Consider the following 19,234-nt stretch of genomic DNA (forward strand, 5'->3'; position numbering starts at 1 on the left):
AGTTACAGTTAAGGCCTCATCTGTGCATAGTTAGTGTTATTTAGGTTTCCACCCTGCAAAGACCATACGCTTTTTTATTTTATCTAGTGAATTCAGTGGGACTACTTGAAGTGTCTTTGCAGGTCAGGGTTTGCAACAGGGGGCAGGGACTGTAGATCTGCCCTGTGTTTGTACAGTGTATAGCACAGCGGAGTCCTGATTTTTGACTGGGGCTTCTTGGTGCAACTGTTATACAAATAATAAATAATAACAAGCATATTACAATCCCATATGAAATTATAAATTGTATGTGTACGTCTGTGTGTGTATGTACCAGTGTTTTAGTCTACAAATAAGTAATAGCTTCTTTTTTTTCCCCTCCCAGCTGAATATAACACTCTGTGTCCAGGGGGTGAAGGATTCAGACCAAATCCCATCACTATTATCTTAGAAGGTGAATTCATCCTGAATAATGGCTGTTATAGTTGGAAATTGACTAAAGGTGACATTTTCAAATGCTTGCACAATATGAGAATCATGGACAAAGTCTTCGCATTCATTGCATTAGAAGCCATTTATCAGAAATAATGCTGGAGTTTCACATTCAAACTGGTGCTTGTGTGAGCAGTTGCTCAATAAGGATATTCAGAACCATTTTTGAATGAGCAAGTTTGGTATTTTATAGGTTAAACAGATAGATGTACATGTATTTTGTCCACCTCATTTATTGTACTGGCTTTCAACATTTTTTCCCCAAATCACGAGAGAACCTAAAAAATATGGTTTAATCAATAGGCGGTTAATGTTGCTGCAAACATCCATCACAGAGTGAAAGTCTGGTTCCAGTGAATTTTCAACATGCAGGAATGAAGCGTTACATACCAAGCTCCCATAAATAATCACAGAAGCTGAACTCTTTCAGTTTTCATTAAGCTGAAAATATGCCACAAATATGTAGAATAATTACATTCTCTCTTCCCTTTGATAATGAAATGCAAGTTTTGAAGCAAAAACCCATGTGAAGATTAACAGTTATAATTAGTTTATTAACATTCTAATGGAATGGTTAAAACCTCATGTTTCTTTACATTTCAGAGTAAGAATGTGGCCTTTTCTCTCTTTACAGATATTGATGAATGTCAGGAGTTGCCAGGTCTCTGTCAAGGTGGAAACTGCATCAATACTTTTGGCAGTTTCCAGTGTGAATGTCCACAAGGCTACTACCTCAGTGAAGAAACACGCATCTGTGAAGGTGAAATTCTGCAATACCTTCTCCCACACCGATACACACACGTTTACCAAATACCTTGGTCTTTCAGAGATTTAATTTTCTCCTGATGCAGAAAATTTCATGAATCTAGAAAAATAGGTTGCAGACTCATTTTCCATAGTATAATGGTAACCATCAGAGCTTGTATGATTCCCTAGTATCCTGACTTCTTTCTTACTTGTAAATATGAACACAGTGTTTGTGGTACTGATTTTGGCCTACATGCTACACTACCGAGGAAAACACGTGTGCAACTTACTTGTACTTCTATCAAGTGGGAATATTTGGGGGTTCATGCTAGGATTGATCTGGAAACTCCTCAGGGCCTACTGTGTGGTGCTCCCTTGCTCTTTTCATCCTTAACCCTTTCCTGCAGATAGGAGGAGATGAACATGTGTAAGACTCTGAGTAGGTATATTAAACCTTGATAAATCTTATGAGGCATATTGTAGGTTCCCCGAACCACAGTCCTGCAAGACGTATAGGGAGTTTGTCAGGCCTCATCAGCTGCTAAAGACTTAAAAGACTCTTGGCCTACTATCCCTTCAGAATCCTGAGGTAGCTTATTTTAGACCAGGGGTGTCCAAACTTTTTTCAAAGAGGGCCACATTTGAAGAAGTGAACATGCGTGAGGGCCGACCATTTTGCCTGACATTCTTTGAACCATTAAAATTAAATGCAAATTAACTATTTTATGCAAAGTTTATTGCAAACGGCATACTTTTCATTTCGTCACATGGATGACAAATCTAAACAGGTGTTAAATCACTCTGCCTTTCATATCTGAAGGCCAGATGAAAAAAAAATCCAGGAAGCTGAAATATATGTCAGGAACATTGTAAAATACATTACATATTATCAACTTTTAAGTTAAAAAAATATGAACAGGAACATAACACCAACTATACATGTTGTGTCCAAATATATTTATAACTGATTTAGACCAACTGACATTAACTGAGATTTTACAATGTATTCATCTCAATTGAAAAAAAAACTTGCCTACACTAACGTGAAGGGTGAAACTGAGATCTGGACTGCAGCACAGGAGAGCGCAGGGCACGCTGGCTTCTCGGCGGCACAGGGGCAGGGCGAACCCGCAGCTAAGCGGGGGAGCGGGGCTCCGGATGTGCCCTACATGGCAGGCTTTAGGACCACAGCGGCCGCCATGGACGGCGGCGGCGCGGCCGGAAGCGGCGCGCTGCGCGCGCCAGTTCAAAGGAGCACCGGGGGAGCCAGGAGAGGGGGAGGAAGCGGGGGCTGTCCCCGCACTCTCAGCCCCAAAGCGGAGGGCCCGCGGGATCGGAGAGCGCAGGGCACGCTGGCCTCACGGCGGCCCGGGGGCAGGGCGAACCCGCAGCCAAGCGGGGGAGCGGGGCTGCGGACATGCCCTACAGGGCAGGGTCTAGGACCGCGGTGGCAGCGTGGCCCGAAGCGGCGCGCTGCGCTGCGCGCACCAGTTGAAAGGAGCACCGGGGAGCCGGGAGAAGCGGGGGCCGTATTAAATCCGACCGCGGGCCGCAATTGGCCCGCGGGCCAGACTTTGGACATGCCTGTTTTAGACCCTCCACCTTCATGGTGACTCTTTGTGATAACTGCCCCTAATCCCAAATCGCTTTCCTACCTCTGAAAATATCAGGAATCCCATTCATTCTGACATATCTAAACAGGATTGTTATCTCTCTCATCCAGTTAAGATACAGTGTGTGATGGACACATTCTATTCTCAAGCCTGCTTCTGGTGCAAATAAATATATTTTAAAAGACCTGTTTAGCGGGTGACAGCCTTTTAAAATATACCTTATTTTATGTCACATTTGATTAAATTCAGTTATGTTGGAAAAATTCTCTTTTGGGGTTGGCTTATATTTTGCAGTCTATCTTTGCATGGCAAAGTGCCTGAGATTCTCTGTTGAAATCAGTGCTTATTGGAGGCACTCTGATGTTAGTATTTAAATATTAATAGTGCAAAGTGGAAAGTTTAAATAAGTAAACTTTGTTGTTCTGTAGTAAATTTCAATGTGTTGAGTTCAGTAATCTAAATTTTATTTTTCCCCTTCTCTGTTTTTTGGGTTGATTTTTGCTACTAACTTTCAAAAAAAGTTAAAAGAATGTTTAGCTGTTGTAGTCACCTCTACTTTAACGTGCCGTAATTCAGTTACCACTTCTTCAAATAATTTCAAATTTGTTTGGAAGCTGAAGCAAAGTTTTTCCTACCTAACCTACCAATTCTAAGACCGACATTCCTTTGTTCATTGCATTGAGTTGAAAGGTGAGGCAAAACTGGGTTTATAATAACTCTAATTTCAGATGCAGCTAGGAATATGATGGTTACACAACACAAAGAAAGATAAGGCCCATGCCTTAATGAGATCACAATATTAATGTAGTTGTAATGTGATAATGGAGGGAGGATAACTCACAATGGGGAAAAAGATGGGGTGAGTAAGGACAAGGGTTACAGTGAAAAAATATTTGGTTACTCAGCATATGCATTTCCAAATAGTGTTTTTTAATAAATACTGTATTGATTTTTTGCCATATGAGTACTACAGTAGAAATGAATCTCAAGGAAAAGATTTGAATGAAGTTGTTTGGTGGACCACAGCAGGGAGTTAATTCCTCATATGAATGGTAGTGTGGAAAAATGGTACTGAAATTCCTGTGGAAATGGAGAGGCAGATGAAGGCTCACGTCATTGGTGGAACAGATGGGTCAGAAAGTGGCTCAGTTTCTACAATTCTTGACAAGAGCTGTCTGATACTTCAAACATAGGAGAATAGTAAGACATTTCAGATGCTGCCACAACAACCTGTTTAAGTAACATAGCTGATCAATGTCCTCTATAATTATTTCTTCTTTGCTCTGTTAGGGTAGTTTACTATGGACTTAGTCCTTATAATTATTTATTTGGACTTGTTCCTCTTATCTGTTAACTGTACTTTTTTTGTTTGTTCTCAATAGATATTGATGAGTGTGTTGCACATCCTGGTGTCTGTGGCCCTGGGACCTGCTACAACACACTGGGGAACTACACCTGCATCTGTCCTCCTGAATACATGCAGGTGAACAGAGGACACAATTGCATGGGTATGTAAAACTTTGTTTACCTGACCTGCTGTAGTGATCATAGTGGCTTTGGACCTCAATCTGGCTACTTAAAATCTTGCCTGTTGTATCTCATTCTATAATCCTTTAAATTGTAAGGGGAAAGCCATCCTGTGGCAGTTGGTTTGTAACTTTGAGTGTTTTCTCGTGTAGATATGAGAAAGAGCTTTTGCTATAGAAGCTACAATGGAACCTCCTGTGAGAATGAACTACCCTTCAATGTGACCAAGAGGATGTGCTGCTGCACGTACAACGTTGGCAAAGCCTGGAACAAACCTTGTGAGCCATGTCCAACCCCAGGGACAGGTAAGACTTCTCTGACAACCCTGATACATTAACTCCCCACATCCTCTTAACACCCTTGCTTATCAGTTAGTGTGAGTTTCAGACATGGTTATACCATTGCTATTGTCCAAAGGAAAGGCAGAGTAATGCTACTCATGTTAGCAGTCACCAACAGTACTTAATTTTCATGGGCTAGACCAGCGGTTCCCAACCTTTTCCAGATGGGGACCCGTTTTGACAATTTTGGAAGATTTGGTAACCCAGGGCAATTCAAAAAATGTGCGAATGGTTCCTTAAGAGCCACCTGGGAAGACACCTGGTGATCCTTTTGAAATGTAATGGCGACCCATATTTGGGTCCCGACCCATAGGTTGGGAAACCCTGGGCTGGACTCAGTTCAGGCTTTTGTTGTTGTGATCCCAGCATGGTTGAAAGTCTGACAACATACAGGAATGGTGTTAGCACAAAGAAGCTGCTAACTCCCCTTCAACCAAAAGGCAATCCACAAAGCATCAGATAATGAGCAATGCTGGATATGGTCAAGACAGCTGGGTGATGTGACACCTCCAGGGAGTTTCCTGAAGAGCTTAATGCAGAAATTAGATGTTTCTGTTGTATGCAGCTGGGACAAAGGGCAGGCAGAAAACCAGTATCTGACCTTCCTTGAATAGGTTGTCCGCAAGAGTGCAGGACAATATAGATGGCAACTCCCTGCACATCACTAGCAGAGTGAATCTGGCCCAGGGGCTACAAGGACCACACAAGTTTCTGTTTTATTTAGAATGGAGCACATTGCTGTGGATTTGTTAATTTTGGATGAATTGTGTCTTTAATAATTGCCAAAGCACTTAAAGCCTTGTGTAGCTGCTTTTATGGGCTAATTATAATTGAAATTAAAATGTTTATATAACAAACTGTACTATAAAAAGCCAGAGTGCATGCCAAAACACATTCCATGAGCAATGCCCTTTTCCGTACATTTATGCTGCCATGTAGATAGCTTCAGAATTTTCACTTATAAGGCTGCTGCATACCTTACCACCCAGAAGGCTTGGAAGAGAGATGGTCAGGTAAGGTGCAAACAATACAGTGATATTTGGAAGAGGTGTGCTGCAAGCGCTCCTATGCCAGCAGAATAGCAGAGGTCAGCAAAACTGGTGCCTTCTCGAGGTATGGGACTAAGGGTACATCTAGACTACATGCCCCTGTCGCCAGAGGCATGTAGATTAGGCTACCCGACATAGTAAAATGAAGCGGCGATTTAAATAATCGCCGCTTCATTTAAATTTACATGGCTGCCGCGCTGAGCCGACAAACAGCTGATCAGCTGTTTGTCGGCTCAGCGCGATAGTCTGGACGCGCGGGTGGCGACATCAAAGGTATTTGTCGACCACCCAGGTAAACCTCCTGGGATGAGGTATACCTGGGTGGTTGACAAATACCTTTGATGTCGACACCCGCGCATCCAGACTATCATGCTGAGCCGACAAACAGCTGATCAGCTGTTTGTCGGCTCAGCGCGGCAGCCATGTAAATTTAAATGAAGCGGCGATTATTTAAATCGCCGCTTCATTTTACTATGTCTGGTAGCCTAATCTACATGCCTCTGGCGACAGAGGCATGTAGTCTACACGTACCAAGAGAGAGCATAGTGCATTTGTCAGCATGATACACCCCCATCGGAATACCTTTTTTGCATCCCAATGGGTGGGATTTCAGGAAAAGTGGAATTGAATGTTTACATTCCACTTTTTTCTGAAGCTCAAAATAAGGAATGACTTCCTGGGTTGAACCATCAACAATAAAGTCATCAAACCTATAATAATTCATGGAATTAATAAATAATCTTGACAGCAGAAGAGCAAAGGACTCATAAATGTGCTGAGATAAAAATAATCACTTTTATACCAAAAGATTCCTTTCATTATGCCATTATTATTTTTATGGTTTTCCCCTAAATCAGTAATATTCAATCTGCAGCTGTAGTGCTGCATGCATCTTTAGGGGAGTCCATATTATGGATGTTAAATTTCAGTTAATCAGCTAATCGAGTAGTACAGTGGTCCCCAACCTGTGGAGGTTGCCGGGCGCCAGGGGGCGTGGCTGTTCGCCCGCCGGGCGCCAGGGGACGGGGCCCCTCCATAGCCGCGCGCCCCCCCTTGGCCCCCCCTCCAAGCGCCGCGCGCCCAGGGCCGGCGCCCCCTTCCCCCCCAAGCGCCGCGCGCCCGGGGCCGGCGCCCCTCCTCCCAAGCGCCAGGGGCCGGGACTGGTACCCTCCCCTCCAAGCGCCGCGCGCCCGGGGCCGGCGCTCACCATGCGCCTGGAGCCGGCTCCGGCACTGTGCATGCGCCACGTGCCCAGGGCCAGGCCAGCCCCGAGCACGTGGCGGGCGCACACGAATGCCCCCGCGGGCACCGTGTTGGGGACCACGGGAGTAGTAGATGGAATTTACATTGACAACTCAATTAGTCAGAAAGGGGTGGGGCGGGGTTCTCGTTATCCCAGCTGTGCCTTTGCTTTTTAAATGCCCGCTGCTCTTCCTACATTTAAAATGCAGAGGTGCAGAGGGAACCCTGGGCAATCAGGGACTGCTTGAGTCCAGGCTCACCCCAGGTTCCCATTTCACCGCCTCTGCCTTTGAAATGTAGGAAGAACCCCACTTGCACCTCAGCCTCACCTACCATCCCCTCCCCACAGAGATAGTGCTAGGAGGAACTGGCTTTTAAACCAGCTCTCTCCAGCACCAGCTCCTGCTCCCCCCCCACCCCCACCCCCCCGCTTGCTGCCTCTGATATAGAGGCAGCAAGAGCAGGGGAAGTGACTAGTTGACTAATTGCTTACAGCTCTGGTCCATATAACGGAAGTAGTACTCTTGGCTGGGGAAAGTATGACAAATGGATCACCAGTAGGATACCCTGTTCTACAAGCAGCCAGGAAGAAGCAAGAGGAGGCTAAAAGGAGAAACACTTTTCTTCCTTTCCGTAAGCAGGGGTAGGGAGAATGAAGAAAAGTACTCTTCTTCTAACAACCAGGTTTGCAAAATGAAAGCAAGTACAGTAAACTTCCGATAATCTGGCACCTTTAGGACCCAGGGGGTGCCGGATTATCAGATATGCCAGACTATCAGAAGGGGGGGGGCTATGAGGGGTCTGGGGTGGGGTGGGGTGATGCTACCCCAGATCCCCTCATAGCCCTCCCTTCTGATAGTCCGGTTCTGCTCCAGGAGTCCCTGATTCAGCTGCTGCTGGTCAGTTTCAGCAGCGGCTGAATCGGGGACGCCTGCAGCAGAGCAGTTGGAGTGCTGCCGGGTTGGTCCCTCAGTGCCGCTCCTAGGCACTACTGGACCAACCAGGCAGCACCCCAGCTTCTCTGCCCCAGGTGTCCCCAAGTCAGCCGCTGCAGAAACTGATCAGCGGCTGACTCCAGAAAGCCAGAGGCAGAGCTGCTCTGCCCCGGGCTTCCTGGAGTCAGCCCTGGTCAGTTTCAGCAGCAGCTGAATTGGGATGCCTGGGACAGAGCAGCTGAGGCGCTGCTGGGTTGGTCTGGTAGTGCCAAACCTCGGCGCTGCGGGGACCAACCCAGTAGCACCCCAGCTGCTCTGTCCCAGGTGTACCCAAGTCAGCTGCTGCTGAAACTGACCAGCGGCTGATTCCAGGAAGCTGGGGCAGAGCAGCTCTGTCTCGGGCTTCCTGGAGTCAGCTGCTGGTCAATTTCAGCAGCAGTTGAATCCGGGACAGCTGGGGTGCTGCCGGGTTGGTCCCGCAGCCCCGAGGGGCAGCGCTTCTGGACCTACCTGGCAGCACTCCAGCTGTTCTGCCCCCTGCTTCCCGGATTCAGCGCTGATCAGTTTTAGCAGCGGCTGAATCGGGGAAGCTGGGGGCAGAGCAGCTCCAATGGTCCGGCTGCCCGGAGCACTTCTGGGTTCCTGATGGTGCAGGACCATCAGGAGTGCCAGACCATCAGATGCCGGACCATCAGAGTTTTACTGTATAAGAGAGAAAATACCATGTTGCAGTTACAGAAAGCCATAAGATATTTATGGCAGAATATCCTAATGCAGTGTATGATTCAATAACAACATCGTGATAAAAATACAGCGTCACAGAGTCGGGATCTCATACATTGAATATTTATGGGAGATACTATTAAATAAAAAGGTGTCTCTGTAGCTATTCTTACATGCTCTTTAAAATGTCTCCTTCAGCAATTCTGCAAATATTTACATTGTTAAAATATCTCTGTTTCAGGACTTTGCCTGGTTGACTTTCTGAACCTTTAATTCCACTAAGGAGTGGGGTTTGGGATGGGTATCAAACACAAATTCCAAATGTAATTGGTTGAATAGCTGCAGTTACGAAATGAGTGCATTCTGAAATCTGGGTGTAGGTTGCACATCACGGAAGCAGGGATTATGGTGCATTGACCATATCCAGCTTGCTGGCTTCAGCCAAGTAGCTCGTTAAAATTGCAGTTATACTTTGAGGAGAACTATATTGTTCCTTTCCGTGAGCTTATTAGCCTTTACAACTTCTCTTTATGAATAATTCTTATTTTTTGTGTTTTTATTTGACAGATAGTCTGACTTGTGTGTCTGACAGATACAAAGATTATATTGTTTAATGTTGCACTTGTATGAGATTTACATCGGTTAACATTGGTTAGGCTCCAAACTTAAAAAAAAAATCCTCTTGCAAGTTTTTGCCCTCTGCAACCTCATTTATGACCAAATTGTATCTGACTGCCTTGCTCATCATTTGAGTATAAGTAAACCACAAGTAAATAGTTACTGTTTAACTCTTGGATCTTACTATCTTTATGGAATATTACATAGTAGTAAATATATAATATTTGAAAATTATATAAAAATGCAAATTTAAAAAAGTTAAGGTTGCAAAGTCAAGCACTTGTATGTTAAGAAATGCCAAAATTAAGGTTGACTGTGCATGTGCATATGCATTGTGAAACAGGCTTTAATTATCCAGTCACATACTGATTTTCCTGCATTATACCTGCTCTTGCCCTGTGCGCTCATAATGTTTCTAGAGATCCTTAACAATCTATTAATTGTTTTCACTTTCAGATCGCTGGGGACCCGGAAGGGGTGTGGGGAGGTGCAGGTCACCAGCAAAACATTTAGAAAAGCCAATTTCAGCTGAAAGCTTTGGGCCAAATTAAAACTCCTACAGAAGTGGTCTCCAACCTTTGTAACCACAAGATCATTTTTTCAATTTCATTGCAATGTAAGATCTACCTCAAACCCAAATACACTTGCCCCCCCTTCCATCCCACTTCTTTGAGGCCCTGCCCCACCCCTTCTCTAAGGCCTCACCCTGCTCACTCCATTCCCCTTCACACCCCATCCTCACTCACTTTCACCAGGCTGGAGTAGTGGTTTGGGGTGCAGGCTCTGGTCTTGGGCCAGTGGGTTTGGAGTATGGGAGGGGCTCTGGGCTTAGCCCAGGGCAGCGGATTGGGGTCCAGGAGCAGTTTCAGAGTGCAAGCTCTGGGAAGTAGCTTGGATTCAGAGGGACTCACATCTGGGGCAGGAGGTTGGGTGTAGGAGGAGGTTCAGGTTTGGCACAGGGATTCAGGATGCAGGCTCTGGCTGGGCACCATTTAATTGAAATGACTTCCAGGTGGTGGAGCAGTAGAGTTAAGACAGGATTATTCCTGCCCTCGCCCTGCACCACTGTTGAAAGCAGCTGGCATGTACAGCAATAGCTCCATGGCACCATGTGCTGCCCCTCATCTACAGACACTGAGCCCACAGCTTCTATTGGCCACGGCTCCCCATTATTGATCAATGGGAGCTGCAGGAGTGGTGTCTGCAGGCATGTGGAGACCCCCTGTTCTGCCTTTCTCAGGGGCTGCAGGGACATACCAACCACTTCCAGGAGCAGCAGTTACCACAGGGATAATTACTCCAGCCATGACAGGTTAGGCATTTTAGAAATCACTGCTCAAAGAATTAATTTAAGAGTAAGAAAAAAATGGAAATTATGAAATGCACAGACCAGTCAAAAACCAAAAATTTAGAAACCTATTACAGTACTTCTTGATTTAATGCCTCACAAGTGATGGAGAATCCCCCACATCCCATGGAGGTTGTACAAAGGGATAATAAGGCACAAGTTTCAGCAGCTATGGCTAATTTTCCCATAACTTTAGTAGTATGGTAACTTAACACCAGAAAATATAAATCACTTTTCAGTTTGTTTTAAAACTGATGTAATGACTGAAAGAAACATTTAATAACATTTCAACATTGTCTCAAATTCTGCCCTTAAATACATCATGAAATAAATAGGAACTGTACATTCACATTAGAAGGCAGAATTCAATGGTAAGTATTCACACAGTAAGGTTATTTTGCCCCAACTCCCCTATTTCACTGGAAGATGCACAAAGCTGCCAATAGTCAGTGTTTTATAGATTCAATATAGTGAGAGATGCTTCTTGTGTGAAACTACATATGTTGTTCAAAATGGGTCCATTTTTCTCTTTTAAAAGTTTGCTATACATTGTGAAGGTTTTCTTATAAATATTGTTGTGTTGGTAAAGTCTTCTTGATTCACTAGATTAATAAAAAATATGTTTCTAACAAAAGAAGTTTATCATACCTTGCACTAATTGTCTCAAAAATATATCACCACTGTAAGAGTCATGGGCCTTGTCTTGAAAGCTATGGGTCAACAGATAGTAAAAGCCATTATGGTTGTCCACATCCCCAATCCTCAAGATGTCCTGGAAGAGGAATAGTAGTCCCTTAGCTCTCCCTGAGTTCCTCACCATTCCAATTTTAAAAATCTCTGAAGAGCAGAATAGGAGATATCAGCGTGATCCTCAGAGTTAATGTATTCATCTGTTATCTTTGGTTCCCCCTAGTATAATTGCTTCTGTAGATCCTCAACTGTAAGGAGACCAGAAGTGGTAACATATTCCGGAAGATGTAGGCTGAGGAGTGCTAATTAATTAGAAAATGAAGGTCTGTTCTCACAAACTCAACATCAGATCCAGCTCTAAATGGAGCAAATAATAGTACAGAATTGTGAATGAATATCCCAGTGACAGCTGCACTTATTGGCAAATTTGCTTTTAAATTTTATGTAGACAAGCAGCAGAGTTTCCTATCACTAATGGAAATGGCGGGAAGTACTCTTGGAAAGCTGAGGAAACTTGAAAAATAATTACTGAAGGACTTATATGTGTTCTTTGTTTCATGTTTAGCTGAATTTAAAGCTATATGTGGAAATATTCCTGGCTTCACCTTTGATATCCATACTGGCAAAGCTGTTGGTAAGTTTTACTAAATTTATTTTCACCACGTAGTGTTTTACGGCCTGGTGTGTAATAGCTGTAATACTACCATGAACTCTGTATACCAACTATATATAATAAAACTCTATTTCCATCACAGAGTTCTGGTAGCATCAGAAATTCAAAGAGCAATATTTATTTGGTTTGTTTAGGTCAATAGAACTCATGGTTTTCTTGAATTAGTAATTAATGTTATTTTAATATAACAGTGGGATGAAAAAGATCTCCCTTCCCACAACTGGTACAGTAAAACTCCAATTGTCCGGCATCCTGTGGTCTGGCACTCCTGATAGTCCGGCACCAACTGGAACACGGAAGTGCTCTGGCCAGCCGAACAATTGGAGCTGCTCTGCCCCCAGCTTCCCCAAGTCCGCTGCTGCTGAAACTGACCAGTGGCTGACTTGGGGAAGCCGGGGGCAGAGCAGCTGGGGTGCTGCCGGGTGGTCCCGCAGCATTGCCCTCTCCCAGTCTGTGCAGTTCCCCACTGACCGCCCCACCCCCCTCCCCACCCCAGACCCCTCATAGCCCCCCTTCCAGTACTCTGGCATATTTGATAATCCGGCACCCCCTAGATCCTAAAGGTGCCGGATTATAGGAAGTTTACTGTATTTTGCATGCTTCCCTCTCTCCCTTTGAAGCTGTTATCACATTCTGCATTTCTCTGCTATATAAAATAAGTCTTTTATTATTCTCATTTTATTAGGTATTTTTCTACTGCCATGACTTCTGACTAGTACCATTTCCTGTCCTGCTCCATGCCAATATATGGTTATGATTGAAAGGCACTTTAAATGAATATTCATCAATAAGAAACTTTGCTCTAGGTTTTCTGAGGGCTTTTCTGCATTCATTACACTTTAAATATCTGTTCCCATTATATTAAAATCAGTGTTATCTTCTTCCCATATCTCTCTTCATCTTTTTTCCTGCTTCCTAGCTGATTTAATTTATAATCCAATTCTAGAGTGCCTTCATTGAATATCACATAAATTATTTGCCTCATCAGTCACATCAGCATGGTTAAGGTTTTTTCTACTTTTTAAATATATTTTAAAATTTCATTAATGATGAACAGAATATATCCATCTTAGCTTTAAGAGCAATGAATTACAGACAATCGATGAGGCACATTAAGCCATATCATACTCTGTGTGACTAATGTATATTTTTCAGATATTGATGAATGCAAGGAGATCCCAGGGATTTGTGCAAATGGTGTTTGCATTAATCAGATTGGCAGTTTCCGCTGTGAATGTCCCACAGGATTCAGCTACAATGACCTGCTCTTGGTTTGCGAAGGTGATTTGAATGACAGGGTTTTTTTCTGTTTTGTTCCCATAAGCACGATAATTGTAAAGGGAAGTATCTGGGCATAACTCCAGTGCTAGTAATACCTTAGGAAGAACAGGTTGGGGGCATTCTTTCAGTGGTCATCTCATGATGAGTTTAGCAAGCACCTCTCTTTAAAAGATAAATGTATGTTCCGGCCAATTTCTGACACATTTTCGTTAAGTTGGTTTTCAAGCAATCTGCTAACTCTTAAATATGGGTTTCTTATAGTCCATTTTCCTTCTAGGCTAGGTATTGTTTCATTTTCTTATTTACCTTTCGGAGTGAATTTAGCACTCCTGAATGAGGATTATTCTCTTGAAAACCACATCCTTGTCAATGCACTTCATTTCTATGCAATGTTGTTATATCACATGAGAATTAGAATTAGATCACTATGAACACTTTCACTTGTGCCCTAACCTTCAATTTGAATTTAAGTCTAGCGGTTAAATGAATGGCCCCATAGAAGTTTTCCCATTGGCATCAGAAGAATCAATAGTTCATCCTACCTTTTTAATTAAATTATTTTCTTTAATTGTATAAAGTCACATATCTATATTTATTTACACAAATTTTAGAGTTCATTGATTGTTGTATTAATTTAGATGGAACATATGGTCCCAGAATTATAGGTGGGAACATGATTTTGGAAACAGGAAGGTTTGGGGTTCAGTATACAGAGACGATAGATTGCGTAGTTCCATAGCAAACGCACAGGTTGGACCATATCAGATGAAGGATTAGGATGAAGGAGATCTGGGGTCCATGGTGAATGGAAAAGAGAAGGCAGCCATGATAGAAACAAAATGGGGGATGAAATAATCCATTTCTTCATTATTTTGTTTACCAATTAAGCCACATTTCTGACACACCAAGTTTGGTTCATTGATTTCCAGATTGTGCCTTTTTTGTTTGTTTGTTTACTAGTCATGATTTTAACACATTCCTTGAGTTATGTCAATAGGTCTTTTTGTTTTGCCTTTGTACCTTTTCAACTAACTTGTGTTGTTTATATGTTGCTGTGACATTTTTATGACCCTTCACTTACTTTACACCTAAACTCACCATTAGGGTAAATTTGTAGATGTACTTAGTGCAACATAATCTCTTTTTGTGAACAAGTTCACTATGATCAGATATTGATTCATACAAGTTCAGTTGTATTTTATTTTGAGTATATACAAGGTTATATTTTAGGGTTGCAAAGTATTTATTTTAAAACTAAAATTTATAAATGTTTAATTAAATATTACAAAAATTACAGTTAAACCTTTGAGATGTTAACAAAGCTAAAAACTTGAAACTTTATTTGTAGCTAAAGCAAAACTTAGAACTGGTGCAGTTATATATTTTAAGATTTTAGAACACATACTGGCTTTTATTACTTTTTTGGCTGTATGCCCAGAATGGGTAAAGATGGAAAAAAAAATCCCTTTTTTTTCTCTCTCCCGTTTTCAGTTAAAGCTATTTAAAGCTGCACATTTACACAAACTGTAAAAATGTAATGCATAAGTGGTTAAACTTGAATTGGGGAAAAAAGCTTTACCGTGATGGCATGTTTACCTAAGTATGTTGCTTTTTTTTTTTTTTTTTTTAAAGGCAACAAAATCTTGTCTCTGGAATTGCTTTTGCCTTCATAAACCATTTGCAATACCTGAGGGTGGTAAAAGTTTGCAAGCATTTTTAGACTGACATACCCTGCTCACCTGCTTAATCAACATTTGTGAGAACAACATGGCCATTGTGGGGATATAACCTACAGTCACCATTATTGTCCCATCTTAAATGCACAAAACATCAATATTTATTGCTATTAAAAACTAAATGGGAAAAATCACTGCAATACCCAAAACAATCACAAGAAACTATGGTACTGCAAGAGTCTTTGTTTTTTCTTTGAGTGAGTGCTCATATCCATTCCAAGTAGGTATGTGTGCACTGCATGCACAGTTGTCAGAAGTATTTTCCCCTAGCAGTAACGGCCAGTCTGCTGTGAAGCCCCCTAGAGTGGCATTATTATGGTGGTGTTTATAGTCCACTGCCAACTCTTCCCTCCCTTGCCTCCCCTCCCCCCAAATTCCTTCTTACCACCAGTGACAGTTGTTGAAGCTTTCCTTTCTCCCTTGCCTCAAGCAATCATCTTCTCAGGCTCTTAGTGTTGATAGTGTAAATTGTTGCTAGTTGAGTAGTTAACAGTTTCTTAGATATTGTAGATTGTTTGCTTAATGAAGAGTAGTTTCTCCTCCTCTTCCTGAGCAACCGGGGCATGCCTCAGTCCCACAGCTTTAAATCCTGTGCTTCGTTCCAAAATCTGTGGCCACAGGGGACCCCCATGACTCCTGTCTTCAGTAGCTGGGGGAAGCACATCATACTGATAAGTGCAAGATCTGCAAGGGGTTTCACCCAAAACCATGAAAGGAGAGGGACTTCAGACTAACACTCCTTCACAGGGAGTCCACTCTCCATTTAGCGGAATGGCCAAATGGAGGACTTGGACATACTGTCCACCCCAATGACATATGAAGCAGCCAGGGGCCTTACCAAACTAACATCCTGGCATTTTCCGAGGATATCTCTGGAGTGGCAACCGGGATCATGCTCTGCAGGCACCAGCTAGAGACAAGCTGGCTATGATGCATCTTCATTCCTGGGGCTGTTCTCCCTAGTGCCACTCCTCACAAGATGGCTCCCCTTGACACCATGCCTCCTGGGACTGTTCCCCTTTTCATCAATTGCCTGTGCCATCTGGAGCAGGCCCTCCCCCCAGTCCTTGAGATCAGGATTGACTTCTGGTTCAGAGCGTGAATCTTATGCCTTGAGGCTGAGCCAACACAACTCCAGTCACTGCCACAGAGACAAACACCATGAGCTCCATACCCTGCCTTGGACTCCACAATGGCAGGCTTCTCCACAGTGGCCTTTCTGGACACCCTGGGCATATCATCAAACCCAGGGGCTTGGGTCCAGATCAGTTCGGTGATGTCAGAGAGAAGAGGCCCATTATCTGAGAGGTGCTGAGCAGTATGTGTTATATACAGCCCAACACCATGCTCACAGCACAATCTGTCCCTGCACAAGCCTCTTGGATGGCTTCAGACTGGCTCCCCAGCTGGCACCAAGATCAGTGGGCTTTCCAGCACCATGTTGGAGCGCAGTCACATGCTACCACTGGAGTGCGATCTTACACTGTGGTACAATCCAGTGCTCTGCCTCCCCAGTACAGCTTGGTGTTCAGGACATAGGTCTGGTGGGACCTTTGTCTTCCTCCTCCCCTGATGAGGCAGTGGCAGGCTCGTCCATGTTCCTACCGTCTATGCACAATATGGCCCATCAGGGGCTACTCACAAGGGTGGATGAGAACTTGCGTCTTTCAAGCCGAAGAGGTAGTTGAAGACCTTGACCCTATGGTTGACGTGCTGGTCCCAGAGGGACCCTCCAGCGTGGCCCTGCCTTTTATCAAAATTAGTTTGAACACCCCAAAGACGTTGTGGCAAGCCCCTTCTTCCATTCTTCCCATTGCAAAGGGTGCGGTAAGGAAGTATTTCACTCCCATATAAGGGATATGAATGTTTACATGCATCCTCAGTGACTACTATGGGGAGTGCTCCTTCTTTGTTGCATACAGTTTCAGGTAAAAAACAGGTAGGAGTATGGCCTGGCTGGTACGAAAAAATGAGACCTCTTTAGGCAGAAAAACCAGGTGATACCAGAGCTTTACCTTGTCCTTGTAGAAAACTGGGGTTGGCAACATACAGCACATGTGCCATAAGTGGCACAGCAGTCGATTTTGAGTGGCACACAGAGCCTGTGGTTCAAGCTCAGTCCGTCCCCTCCTCCCCTCCCCTCCCCCCCCCAAGCAGCAAGGAACTCGCACTACTATTCTAGCCTGGTGGTTACCGCGCAGCCACAAGGCACGAAAACAAGCTCTGGCTCCTGAATGCTGGGCCCTTTCAAACGTTGCAAGCAGCTGCACTCAGCTGAGGCATAGGGTCTGGCCAGTCACAGGAGATGGAGGTACAGACACGGAGAAGGCTCACACTGCATTCCTTGCCTCCCCTCTCCCCTCTGAGTCAGTCACCAGCACTTGTTTATGGCAGCTCCGGGAACAACTTGCACACTCTAGAGGCTGCTCCAGATGCCTCTTCCCCTCGTGTCAGTGCTCACTGTGCATATGAAGGGAGGGAGAAGGTGTGGGGCAGCCTGCTCAGAACTTCAGTGCATGGGGCAAGGAGGTGGAGCCTCTGTCTCCCCTGAGGCTCCCTGGGCAGTGGGGCCAGGAGCTGCACTCATCCCAAGGTCCAGGGAGCCCTCCCTATGCCATCACTGGTTTGACACTCCCTCCCCCCCACCACACACACCCTCAGCCCATGGCACTGGGGTGGGGTGGAGTGAATGACACTAGGGACATGGGAGGGAGTGTCTGGCTCCTGCTGGTATGAATGAGGCATACGCACCCAGTTCACAGAGAGAGGCAGAGCAAGCTCCGTGCGCTGTTTCCCCAGCATGGAGTGGCTTGCTCTGCCTCTCTCTGCAAGCCGGTCTGGCGGGGAAGGTTGGTGCTTTCTTCACCAACACCCTGCCCACATATACCTTGCTGGGGGAACGGCAGCACAGTGACATATTGGCTTCAGGCTTTCCGCTGCTGCCATTGGCTGACCAATGGGAGCATCGGGGGCTCAAAGCCCAGTAAGTGTCCCCCCTCGTGCCCAGATCCCTGGACCCCCAGCTTGCCTTCTACATCCTCCCTCCTGGCCAGACACCCTACCTCAAGTTCCCCTTCTGCACCCTCCCTTGTTCCTGTACCTCCCCCTGACCACTACCCTGCTCCTACATCCACCCTACATGGGGCCCAACTTAGGAAAAACCTCCTCTTTCGGAAAATCCCTTATTCCTCATACAATGAGGAAGACAGGGATGCCGAAAGACTGCGTCCACTTTTTTGGAAACTGTTCCAAAAAAGCGGACGTATTCCTTGGACACGGCAGAGCTACCTCTGTTATCCCAGAAAAGCTCTGCATTGTAGACATAGCCTAAGACTTTTCATAGAATCATAGAATAATAGGACTGGAAGGGACCTCAAGAGGTCATCAAGTCCAGCCCCCCGCCCTCAAGGCAGGACCAAGCTCCGTCTACACCATCCCTGACAGATGTCTATCCAACCTGTTCTTAAATATCTCCAGAGAGGGAGATTCCACCACCTCCCTTGGCAATTTATTCCAATATTTGACCACCCTGACAGTTAGGAATTTTTTCCTAATGTCCAATCTAAACCTCCCCTGCTGCACTTTAAGCCCATTACTCCTTGTCCTGTCCTCAGAAACCAAGAGGAACAAATTTTCTCCTTCCTCCTTGTGACACCCTTTTAGATATCTGAAAACCGCTATCATGTCCCCCCTTAATCTTCTTTTTTCCAAACTAAACAAGCCCAGTTCATGAAGCCTGGCTTCATAGGTTATGTTCTCTAAACCTTTAATCATTCTTGTCGCTCTTCTCTGTACCCTTTCCAATTTCTCCACATCTTTCTTGAAATGTGGCGCCCAGAACTGGACACAGTACTCCAGCTGAGGCCTAACTAGCGCAGAGTAGAGTGGCAGAATGACTTCACGAGTTTTGCTTACAACACACCTGTTGATACAACCTAGAATCATATTTGCTTTTTTTGCAACAGCATCACACTGTTGACTCATATTCAACTTGTGGTCCACCATGACCCCTAGATCTCTTTCCGCCATGCTCCTTCCTAGACAGTCGCTTCCCATCTTGTATGTATGGAACTGAGTTTTAGTTTACTCAGGGCACATCTACACTTGCCCCCTACTTCGAAGTAGGGAGGCAAATGAAGCATACCAAAGTTTCAAGTCAAGTCCAGGATTTAAATATCCCGTGCTTGATTTGCATGTTCCTGGCCGGTCCCATTTTAGAAATTCACTAGCCCAGAGTAAC

At 44.5% G+C, this 19,234-nt stretch overlaps 1 protein-coding gene across 1 annotated transcript in view; it reads left to right on the top strand.

The window, feature by feature from the left end:
• Window positions 1-19,234, top strand: part of FBN2 (fibrillin 2) — a 280,296-nt gene that overhangs the window by 205,920 nt on the left and 55,142 nt on the right. Inside the window, exons 38-43 of the mRNA XM_006131867.2 lie at window positions 365-433; window positions 1,106-1,231; window positions 4,214-4,339; window positions 4,511-4,663; window positions 11,870-11,938; window positions 13,133-13,258. Of these exons, the coding sequence (XP_006131929.2) occupies window positions 365-433; window positions 1,106-1,231; window positions 4,214-4,339; window positions 4,511-4,663; window positions 11,870-11,938; window positions 13,133-13,258 (669 nt within the window). The remainder of the gene's footprint in view (window positions 1-364; window positions 434-1,105; window positions 1,232-4,213; window positions 4,340-4,510; window positions 4,664-11,869; window positions 11,939-13,132; window positions 13,259-19,234) is intronic.

Source organism: Pelodiscus sinensis, chromosome 6 (assembly GCF_049634645.1).
Source record: "Pelodiscus sinensis isolate JC-2024 chromosome 6, ASM4963464v1, whole genome shotgun sequence".
Classification (NCBI taxonomy): Eukaryota; Metazoa; Chordata; order Testudines; family Trionychidae; genus Pelodiscus; species Pelodiscus sinensis.